This window comes from Cibotium barometz, chromosome 32 (assembly GCF_041138505.1).
Source record: "Cibotium barometz isolate CiBa-2024 chromosome 32, ASM4113850v1, whole genome shotgun sequence".
In the NCBI taxonomy this organism is placed as follows: Eukaryota; Viridiplantae; Streptophyta; class Polypodiopsida; order Cyatheales; family Cibotiaceae; genus Cibotium; species Cibotium barometz.
Genome location: NC_141077.1, coordinates 2,052,501 through 2,064,631, shown reverse-complemented (window position 1 = coordinate 2,064,631; position 12,131 = coordinate 2,052,501). Strand labels below are relative to the sequence as shown.

The window sequence follows — 12,131 nt, the reverse complement described above, 5'->3', positions numbered from 1 at the left end:
AAGCTTTCCTAATTCACATCATAGAGAAGCACAAGAGGTGGGTGGAGGGGCGCGCGGCCAATGGATGATGAATCACATCACAGAGAGAGGGACAAGGAGGTGCGGCCCAAGTGTGGGTAGAGGGACGCACGGCGATGGACGAAGATGCTTTGTAAAGCCTCAAAACCTAATCTGAGCATCCTTTATAAAGCCTCTAAAAAGAGAGAGCATTTTTTGCTTATTTTCCTAAGCAGCACGCATTTTTTGCTAATTGAATAATACGCAACTATTGGGCTCGAAAAAAGAGCGTATTTTTTGCTAATTAAATAATGAAACCTGATCTTCATGATCCTTTCAGCCAATAGAAAAAAAAAGGCCAATAAACCACCCACAAAAAGGCATGATTAAACAAAAGCATGATAAACAAGACTTTGAAATGGCCCACTACTTTTCATGATTTTTTTTCCTTACCAAAAAAAAAAAACCGATCACTACGGCCTTGCCCATGGCAGGCCAAAAAGCGAAGGACACTTTGAAATAGGAGAGTAAGCGACAAAGTTCACACATTGGAAAAAGATTGAATGGGTCACGAGTCATCATTCGGACACATAGCCGAGAAAATGGGTGACGTCACGAGCGAAAAGCTGTGAATTTTCCTGTAGCACTTGAAGGGGAAAAAAAAAGAGGCAAATTTCTAGATAATAATCACAGTATAGTTAATGCTTAAGATTTGGCTTATTACAAGTAAAAAATGATGGCCTTAGGGCTGGTGACGGCGAGCTTGTCCGAGGTGTGGATGCACAAGGGAGCGGTTTCATGGGGCCAGGAAAGAGAACTCCAGCAGCGGACGGATGGATCGTAGACTTCGATGGCGTAGGGGCCATTGTTGGCCATTTTGACATAGAATTTGCCTCGAGTAAACTCCCCCTTGCAAGCCCCGCTTAATGTTTGCATGCAAGGGATAACCTCCCATTGATCCAATCTTGCATTATAGATCTCAGCAGAATGCAAAGCCAGGCCATCTACATCATGACCTCCGGACACAATTAATCTGGGCTCATTATTGTGGCTAAAAGAACCCAAGGCAAATGCATATCTGGCAGTGTTCATGGGCTTCGCCTGATAGCACGAGTTGATGACGGGATCGTACACATCTACACGGCGGAAAACCACCCACGTGTCCGGCGTCTTGGAGGTGAAAGGCGATCGGCCGCCCACAATGTAGAGGAGGAGGCCACCAGCACCGGCAGTGGCAGCAAATTGGAGACGAGGGGGGCCTTTGATCACAGCGAAATGCCTCCCAAAGCTTGGGTTATGGTTATTGTTAATCTTCTGTCCACCTGAAATCTGCAAGCCTGAGTAACAACCTTGCTCGTATTTGCTGTTGAGGATGTAAGCCCATGGTTCTGTGCACCCGGTAGAGGTAACGAGCGTCGGAGAGCCTAAACCACCTCTTGCAAACCTTCAATCTACCAAGGCACCTTAGGGGCAATCTAGCAAAGCAAGCTTGCAAAAGCTCATCAGGAATGTCCTCCACAGTAGTGGTAGTAGTAGTAGTAGTAATAGTAATGGTGGGAATGTTAATCTCCACTTCACTACTCATCACCCCTTGCAACTACTAATACTTCTATTACCTTGCTCTCTCTCTCTCTCTCTCTCTCTCTCTCTCTCTCTCTCACACACACACACACACACACACACACACTTAAATAAAAGAGGAATAATATTGAAGGGTTGCTCTCTCTCTCTCTCTCTCTCTCTCACACACACACACACACACTTAAACAAAGAGAAAGAACAATTCATAATAATAAAACCATTACTGATACTAAAACATTTCAAAATACTAAAACGTGACACATTGGAAACCTTAACCAAATATATTAACCATCATTCATATTATCTACGGTTGGCACGTAGGGTAACAGGACCCATAGCCCCCCTCGATAGAGAGACGCACGAAACATCTACTACGGGCGACTTACTTCCAATGAGAAAGCGCACGGACGACGAAGGAGCTGCTACCTATCCGACGATGGCTTGCAAGTTACCTACCAAAACAAAAAGAGAGTCAGAGATTTAAAAAAACAAAAAGAAAGGGAGTGAAAGAAAGGTAACCTCTCTCTCTCTTTCTCTCTCTCTCTCTCTCTCTCTCTCTCTCTCTCTCCTTTATCAAAACGGCCGCTGCATGCGCTGATGAACCATGCATCTGCAAATATGTGCCCAACGCCCATTGTACACTGTTTTGTTACACATAGCACTGATGCATGCGACTCTTGAACCATGCATGGTTATATTGACTATAGAACCATGCATGGTACCCCCCCTCTCTCTCTCACTCTTCGACAGACTTTTCTTCAGCAATTTCAACTGCCATTTTGACTCTTATTTCGAGTGCTATTTCGATGCCTATTTCGACTACTATTACAATGATTATTTCGAGATGAATACAGGAAACTTTCGACGCTTTTTTTGACGGATGCAAGAAACTTTTGACGCTTTTTTTAACGGATGCAGAGACTTTCAATTCTTATTTCGACGTGTACAGGTATAAATTTTTTTTTTGGCATAATGGTGCATCTAGCTACAATCTCGTAGCTAGATGCACCATTATGCCAAACTTATAGAGTACCAAAGTCGATTGTACTCTGATGTGAAGAACGAAGCGGATTTGTTGGAAAAGTTGGAGTGTCGTAACGTTTTTGATATTACAAAAAAGTAGGTACATTGTACACAAGTGCAAACAATGGCCAAATTATATTGCAAGATGTGAAATTTACATATCGAAGACCATATTACAAGCTGACAAGATAAGCCAACAAAAGACCATAGTATGGTATGGAAAGCCAAAATGGTTTTTATACTCGATGACCAAAATTGCATAAAGTAGCTGCATACAAGCTGTACATGCTCAAACAAAGATGTGAGATGACCAAAATATGTATGTACAAGAGGAAAGACATGGGCAAGGCCACTCTATGCGGAGCCCTCACTCAAGGTCAGGTATTGGTCCCTGCAAAAACCATACAAGACGCTTTTTTTTGTTATACAAAACAACGATCTAACATGACATGGCAAAGGAAGTATACAAATCATAAGGTTAAGGCTTGCCGCACTTACCATATCTGCAATGCGTCCCCAATTGAGGTTGGCGCCTTCGTGCTCAAGCTTCTCCAAAAGAAAGTACATGTTATGGCGGTGAGCAATGTCCTCCTCCTCCTCTCCCATTTGTCGGCCGACCAACCACTTGATTCTAAAAGTACCAAAACAAGATAAGCGCGTTGATACTTACAAAGTAGACATAACATCAAATGAAACATACAAGATAAGCGTTGATACTTACAAAGTAAACATGGAATGCATCTCAACCGTCGCTTCCAAGGTGAGAGCTTCCTATGCTCTCCATTCGGGCTTTCGCCCGCATCCTCTTGTTGCTTGTAGCATTGGGGATTTCTTGCATACTTTTGCTTATCCTCATTCCAATCCTCGGTGCTGATGTACCAAGGCTTCTCACCCCCTTCCTTCACTCTCCTAGTCATATCTCCCCGCCAATGTTTCATGACATCCACCATATGGTCCTGTATCCACCTTATGGGGACGACATCACTACCGCCGGCCGGCTTGTACTCATCCTTGATTTGATTAATGACTCTATCTTTCTTAGTTTTATCCAACTGTGGCCATAAAGTCATAAAGTCATAAGTCATTAGGCAAAGACAATGTGGCAAAGCTCGTGGATGCGGCTCTTCATCTCTTGCCCGACATTATCCAAAACCACAAAGCCATTGACATTTGTGTTATATTTTTCCCCATCGGCGGGTGTGGGTTATGTGTCGAAACATCGCGCGATGATTCGCGAGCGTTCAGTGCTTCTAGCACTAGATGGGGAAGGACGCTCACCTGGGGATGTAGACCCATCCGTGTCCCCACTTAGACAACAACTGCCTCCACCTCCACCACTCGAGCATTGTCCTCTACGAGTGTTGGATGAGAGACCTAAGGGAGGGGTTCTGGCGGCTCTTCGCAGGGTTTCTATTGGTGAACTAGGGTTAGCGATGGTGGTGTGCCCAATGGTACAGCTCAAGTGCCCGCCCCTCCCCCAAAATATTGTTGTGCCATCTCTCTTTGCTCGAGCGTGGCTTGTGCTAAAAAACCCATAAACTGGTCAGGCGACATGGCATATGGAGAGAAGGATGGAGAGTAAGACGATGTCTCATCTGAAGTGTGGGACATGTTTCTACACACACATAAGAAAGCCCACATGGGCACTTGAATAAGATCATACACATGAATAAGAGCACACATCTCACAACACACAACACACGCACATGCAACCAAGAGGAGAGGGAGGGAGGGCAAAGAAGGAGGCGAACCTTCTTGAGTGGTAAGGAGGTGGAGAAGAGCTTGGGAGAGAGAGAGACCTTGGAAAACAAAGAAAAAAATAAAAAACAAAAACATTCATTATCCCTCAACACACACACACACTCATCGCAGAACCAAGAGGAGAGGGGAGGGAGGGCAAAGAAGAAGGTGAACCTACTTGAGTGGTAAGGAAGTGGAGAAGAGATTGGGAGAGAGAGAGAGAGCCTGTAAAACAAAGAACAAAGCAAAAAACAAAAACATTCATTATCCCTAATCACATACACACACATATCTCACAACCAAGAGGAGAGGGGAGGAAGGGCAAAGAAGAAGGCGAACCTGCTTGAGTGGTAAGAAAGTGGAGAAAAGCTTGGGAGAGAGAGAGAACCTGAAAAACAAAGAAGAAAGCAAAAACAAGAAATTTATCCCTAATCACACACACAGACATTTTACAACACATGTATATGTAACCAAGAGGAGAGGGGAGTGACGGCTAAGGAGGCATACCTGATGAGGTAGCAAAGCACACGCGCGCGAACAAAAACGCAAAAGAAAAGTGAGGTTCTGTTTTACTGTAAAAACCTGCACCGTCGATATATGCATCAAAATAACCGTGGAAAAGCACGTCAAAATCAGGGTGGAAAAAAGCGTCGAAAAGTTCGTCGAAAAGAGCGTGGAAATAAGAGTTGACAAAAAAAATTTCCCACTCTTATTTTGATGGATGTTTCGATGCCTTATCCCACCCTGATTTCGACGCCCTTTTCCACGGTTATTTTCACGATCTTTTCGATGCTTATTTCGAACGGTCGCTACTTTTCATTCGAATTGAAAATCTTTCCAGATTTTGAATTTGGAGGGTGATAGTGAGTTGTGTACCTTTATATGCATTTTCTTAGCTTGTCTATTTTGTGTAATAGCTTATTGAAACATCAAATATTGCCAGAAGATAATGAGATGCCAGTGGACCGTAGTCGAGAAAAAGCAATGTTGCACTCGATTGGCATGGGACTACAACACATACCATGCTTGTCTAAATGATTGTATCCTTTATCGATAACAATGCAGTACAATGTCCGCATTGTGGTACATCGAGATATAGACAAGATGTGCAAGGAGAAAGGGTACCAGAAAAAGTTTTACGACACTTTTCCATCATCCCTAGGATTAAAACAATGTTCAAGTGTAAATCCATTGCAGGATTGATGACTTGGCACCGTAACACTAGGTCCATGGATGGTGTTATGCGTGTGCCTGCAGATTCCCCTACATGGAAGCATATTGAAGAGAAGTGGGTAGCCTTTCAGGAGGAGGCTTGCCATATTCGACTCGGACTAGCGATGGATGGAGTGAATCCATTATTTGGTCTACGAAGTTCATCATGGAGTACATGGCCTGTTTGTCTAGTTAACTATAATCTTCCACCATGGCTAGCGATAAAAAAAGGACTTTTATTGTCTTTGATAGTTCCTAGAATGTAGTACAAGGTGAAGAACATGGATGTGTATTTACCCCTTTAGTTGAGGAGCTTAGTGTTTTATGGGAGGGCATTGAAATTCATGATATTTCCAAGAGGTTTGGACAACGTGCACTAACATTGAGAGGAATACTTATGTGGACTATACATGATTAGCCTGGCTATGGAGAGTGCTTAGGTAATATTGTAGCTTGCTAACATATTATGTTAAGTTATGATTGTCATCCAAACCTACCTCTGCTACAATCTTTTTTGATATTCTACATGGCTTTCACTGTCAGGGTATAATGGATGTCCATTATGTGGGCCGCAACTTGAGGCTTGGTACTCAAAGTCTATGAAGAAGATAGTATACGAGGGCCACAAGAAGAGGGCCACAAGAAGTATCTCCCTCACAACCATCCTTTGCGTGAGGGATTTGTAGGGAGGTCTCCTCGCATATGGAAGAGCAGTGATTGGAGGACCTTATGGGAGCTGCACACCTCCAGGAATGAAGTGTCTATCCATTCTCCATCAACTTCCATATTGGAATAACCTTCTAGTGAACCATCTTCTTGACCCAATGGACATTTTCAAGAATATAGCCGAGGTTCTTTGGAAAACCATCACAGGAGCAAAGGAGAGCAAGGCACAATGAGATGATTTACAAGGGAAAGGCCTTGTGAGAACAATGGATGTAGCATTGCGTGAGAAGATCAATAAATTTTGCATCTTAAACTCACATGCTATGGAGAAATGGATTGAGAGATATAACTTGTGAAAGGAACCAAGCTCATTTGAGTTTTAGAAGTTGTTGTGGTGTGAAGGCTAGTTTCATGCAAGAAAGTCATTCAAGTGCAAGTGATGGCAATACTGAAGTAGGCATGCTAGATTATTATGGAACAATCCAAGATATTATCAAGGTTGGATTCAGAAAGTTTGATATGTTCATTTTTTATATGAAATGGTTCAAGTTGGTAACTCAAGGGGTGCAAGTAACTGTACACAAAGACAAGTGTGGATTTCTTCAAGTAGACCGCACAAAGATATGGAATGACCAAAGGGACACATTTGTGCTACCAAAGCACTGTGAGCAAGTCATCTTTGTGGAAGACCCGATAGATCATAAATGGTTGTTTGTGATCCAAATAAATCCACGTGGAAAACAAATATTTGAAGAGGTGAAAAGAGCAGTTGAGTGTTTTGCTAGATGCTGAGGAACTCCCCCCAGATCACGTGATGCTGAGTGTTTGTTAGATGCTGAGGAACTCCCCCCAGATCACGTGATGCTGAGTGTTTGTTAGATGCTGAGTGTTTGCTAGATGCTGAGGAACTCCCCCCAGATCACGTGATGGTTGAGCATACACCACTAGCACCTATTGAACAACAAGAAGAACAAGAAGAAGACATACTAGTTGAGGAAGTAGGTGAGACTCACACTGGAGATGAAGGTGTACTCATTGAACAAATACATCTTGAACAAGAAACAGACACTCGAGATAATCCAGAAGAAGAAGAGATTCAATCTCAGTATGATCATGATGCATCGACAGCTCTCATGCTAGAGCTAGAAGAGGATGACGACATTGATGAATTACCTTCTACTACTACAGACAATCGGTTCCACCAATTGACAAAACAATGATGGAGTATTTCTAGAAATAGATTTATTTGGAGCCATAGATCTCGCTGAGGACGAGCAAGTTGATGATGAACTTTAATTTCATTGTAAAACAGAGCACTTTCTTAATGGCACCTTAGTGATGAGGAGGAGGAACTAGCATTTGTCCTCCTTCTTCAAAGAGCGTGATAAAAGTTCTACCCTCCTCTCTCCCTCGCCCCCCCTCTCTCTCTTTATCTCTCTGATCTCTCTCTCGCTCGCTCTCTCGCTCTCTCTTTCTCTCTCTTTCTCTCTCTCTCTCTCTCTCTCTCTCTCTCTCTCTCTCTCTCTCTCTCATAGACACATATGCTTGCAAAGAGGTAGAAAGAGAAGACTAAAACACATCCCAGGGTGGAAACAAGCAAATGTTATATATAATTTTAAATTTTAAAAAAATAAATTTGACTGTTATTTCGACGCCTATTTCAATGCACATATCGACGAGGATGCGATCAGGCGTGGAAACTAAGCGTCGAAAAATAATGATTCTCTTGTAGTGGTTATTAAATGTATCCTAAAGCATAAGCTCCTTCGAAAATAAATATGGTCGTGTTTTTATTTAGTAACCATTGGTGCTAGATTGTATAAGTATTTTTAATTCTTTCTTACTCTCTCTAAGTATAAAACACATCATAATTGTTATTAATATATAGCTTGATTATGTTTCATGTAGAGACATGTCATTAAATATTTTAAATGGATACGATCTTCTTTGAGAAGATGCCACAATTGGGATTTTTTGGATATCATTGTAGCCCAAAATGGGAAGTTCTTGGCTTTGATGGGTGGGATGATATTAATTCTTGATATATTTATATAGTCTTAGACCCTTATAGGCTAGATGACAATCTCAAGCTCCTTTTAATCAAAGAGGCATTGGGATTATTAGATGGCGTTTACATTGTGGGTAGTAGATGTAGGAGCTCCAAGGAAAAGTGCTTCATTTTTAGGAAAATATTGAAGTGCATTCCATTGAAAAAGTTGGTAAAGATAATGTAATAAGATTTAAGATTATTGATGGATGGGTCTTCTCTCTCTCTCTCTCTCTCTCTCTCTCTCTCTCCCCCCTTCTGTATATTTGATTATCTATCTCTCTCCCTCTCTTTCACAGAGACACACACATGAAATACACCAATGGTTATTCTTGCACTTTATTTTGTATTTGGTGTGAGATATAGTTAGGAGAGGGTGACAAAAATAGAGAGATCATAAGTTTTTTATTTTTTTGTGCCTCTGTATGTGATTGTGCCTCTATATGTGATTGTGTAGAAGCAAGCACAAGGACGATTGAATCAAAGTTGGTGCTTTTGAGTATAATTCTCTCTTCAACTTGAGGTTAGTTCTTTTAATGCCATCACTGTCTCTCTCAATTTTTGTGTGAAAAAGAAATGCAGAGTGAGGGTTAGAGAGAGAGAGAGAGGATTGTGTACATCAAGATACTTTTTTTTATCTCTTTCTATCTTATGAGTGTTTTGTTGTTGATAATTTGTATTGCAAATATTAGTATAATATTGATATGCTAGAAACCTTTCATTTTTTTGACTTTTGCCTTTGAGATCGTACAAAATATATAGAATATACAAACTATAATAGACTTGGAGAATATATGCATTTAGTAGTCTTATATTAACTGATAAACATTCTAAAAAAAGCAAACAACCTTTCATAGACAATCATATGTTCACTGTGTACTTCTTTTTATTTGCGGTATACATGTAGGTTACTAGGGTTAGGTATATGTTGGCAAAGATACATAGAGATACTTGTAAAGCTTTAAGATATTAATTTTGGATTTCAGCAAATGGAGCTTCAAAATGATAACAACCGCTCCAAAGCTATAGTGGATGTGGATGATTCTTCCAATGAAGAAGTAGCTTTGTCTACACCGCCTAAGTTGATGAATGTTCGAGTTGCAAAACACCTTGCTTAATCAAGGTCTCCATTCGGACAAACAAGCTCTAAACGTCTACAAACTATTGTGGATATATGCGAACGCACTGAGAAAAATGCCCTTTAGGATGCAATTCATGGAAGTAGCAACCAAAGGGGAGATACATTAAGAGATGAGTTGACTCATCATCTCCATCACGTGCACATGGCAGTAGTCATTGCATGGAGGCAAACCAACTAGACATGATTTCTTTCATGGAGAAAATGCATGTTGAAATTGGGAAATGTCCATGTGGATGTAATAGGCAATGTAAAGAACACGTAGATTCTCTAAAAGATTAGGTGCGTACATTAGGCTTAGAGGTATTAAGTCTAAAGATATCTTTTAATCGACTTAATGCAATTATAAAAAAGATGTGCCGTGTTTTAGAAACCAGGGTAGGTGCCTAGAGATTTTGTGAGAGGAATGATGTTTTTTTATCAAGGGACAAATTGTGTTGCAACTTTTAGATTTGGCTCTCCATTTTGGCGATATATATGAAATTTCTATTTTCTCAAATTTAATACTTCTTTCTTCTATTTTGTTCTCGCGCTCTTATTTTCCATCTCTAAACATGTTTCAACTCTACCTCTCTCTCTCTCTCTCTCTCTCTCTCTATATATATATATACATATATATATATATATATATATATATATCACTATCTATCTACATCATTGTCTCTCTCTCTCTATGTCTATCTCAAGTATTATGTTGTTGTTTAAAGTTAAGAAAAATAGTATTCGTTATTTTGTGTTTTGAAGGAGATTGAAGATGGTTAGGAGATGTACATACTTGAGTTCGAACCAAGTTCATCGGCTTTGAATTTTGGATGCAACACGCATGACTCGTCCATAAATGGTCACGGACAAGGACTTGTATTCAAAAACAAAATGTTGATAATTTTAGAGATTACTTCAACATAGCTGGAATTGAAACATAGCTAGATTTGGAAGGGTTAAAAATGAGGAGCATAGAGAACTCCATGGTGGAATCCACTTGGATTCAAGTAACAAAACAATTCTCAATGCTACGGTTCTTTAAGAACCTATCAATGAACATCACAATGCTCAGACACATAGAGATATGATGCAAGGCCCTTTCTCATTTGATTTAAATGAGCTACCTATGGATGATAATTTTCATTCTATAACGTTTGTCGTTGGTGATGTAAAAGATATTAAATTTGAATGTCACTCTATAAGGTGGGTGTTTTCTTTGCCTCAAAATTTTAAGCACCCAACAACTATGGTGGTATATTCTAGAGATTTTACTCTTCACTCATCGGGACTCCTTTCTTATAAGTGTCATTTTTGTGGTGTAATAATTTGGAAGTGTGAGGCGTCAAGAAAGCTTGGAGAATATGTGGGCAAACACTATTTGGAAGTAGGAAGGTATCTTTACTACCATTGGAAAATCCACCTCTTGCATTGGTGGAGTTGTTAACGTGGTAGTGATAATGCAAGTAAGGAATACAGAAAGAATATCACTCTTATAATAATGCCTTGGCATTCGTTTCACTGGTGGGTGCTCACTTGGATAGTTAGCTCACTAGGGGAGGAGGAGTTTTCAATTTTCGAATCCATGGTACCACTTATCATCGTGTTCGTTCTGTCATACCTGATGAAACATGAGATACAGCTCCTCGATTTGCTCAACTTTATGTGTATGATACAGAGCATGAATTAGAGAATAGACTTCATGGGATGCCCTCTTTAAATCATAACATTGTTGAAAGGTTGCAAACAATGATGTATGTACATAATCTGTACGCCCATGCTCTTCGTTTAATGAGAGAAATATTGCTGTCAAGTCCACATGAAGATTTGAGAATGGTTATCACACTGAAGCGCGATCAACCTCACAGCAATACTTGTTCCCTCTATAGGAAGTGAGGTAGTAGCTATCATGCTGGTTCAAGGAGATGATTTTCATGTGGGGCATAGAGACATTCAAATAATGTCACGCATAGGTGATATAAAAAAAAAATCTAACTTGCATCGCTCATATATGCTTCTATTTTATGTTCTTCTATTTCCTTGAGGAGAGGATGGTTGGCATGTTGGAATTCCACTCAATGGTAGGAATAGAGAAGGCTCAAATGAGGAGACAAAGTACATTGTTGATGCATATAGTAGCATGAAAGAATCTAGATTAGTATGGATATGCAATAACCAGAAAGCATTGCGTGCTAAAGTATACCAGGGTCTTGCAGATATGGTTAATTTAAGCAATGGGATTAATAGAGTCTCTCCGGGCATCGTTGGACGCAGGGTGGTCCTACCATCTACATATATTGGGGGGCCTAGATCTATGCATGAATTGTATCAAGATTCAATGGCTATTGTTAGAAATATGGATAAACTTGACCTATTTATCACCTTTACTTGCAATTCCAAGTGAGATTGAATAACCAATGCTTTATTGCCGGGTCAGGTTGCCCAAGATCGACCCGACTTGACTACACGGGTTTTTTATGAGAAGCATAAGGAAATGATGCACTTATTGGTGAAAAATCAATATTTGGAACGTTATTGGGATTTGTTTCTATTATTGAATTTCAAAAAAGATGCTTGCCACATGCAAATATATTATTGATGTTGGAAAGTGGATGCATTGAGATCCCTCACTATGAAATGTTGGTATGTGCTGAACTTCCTGACAAGGTGATGTTTCCAGAGTTGCAAAGCATAATTAGTCATTGTAATGTCCAAGGACCATGTGGTGAACTAAATATATGCTCTCCT

At 40.3% G+C, this 12,131-nt stretch overlaps 1 protein-coding gene across 1 annotated transcript; it reads right to left on the bottom strand.

The window, feature by feature from the left end:
- Positions 1 to 717: 717 nt before the first annotated feature.
- LOC147619735 (putative F-box/kelch-repeat protein At1g27420) lies at positions 718 to 2,356 on the bottom strand. Its single transcript, XM_086772760.1, has 2 exons — positions 2,319 to 2,356; positions 718 to 1,441 (listed from the first exon to the last, which is right to left on the bottom strand). Exons 1-2 carry the CDS (start codon positions 2,354 to 2,356, stop codon positions 718 to 720), a joined length of 762 nt encoding a protein of 253 aa, XP_086628886.1.
- Between the last annotated feature and the right edge of the window lie 9,775 nt (positions 2,357 to 12,131).

What these genes read in the sequence shown, in the direction of transcription:
- LOC147619735 (XM_086772760.1), bottom strand. Translation starts at nt 2,356, where the DNA reads ATGGCAGTTGAAATTGCTGAAGAAAAGTCTGTCGAAGA. An exon ending in GAAGAAAAGTCTGTCGAAGA is followed by an intron (nt 1,442 to 2,318) that starts GTGAGAGAGAGA and finishes GGTAGATTGAAG; the next exon opens with GTTTGCAAGAGGTGGTTTAG.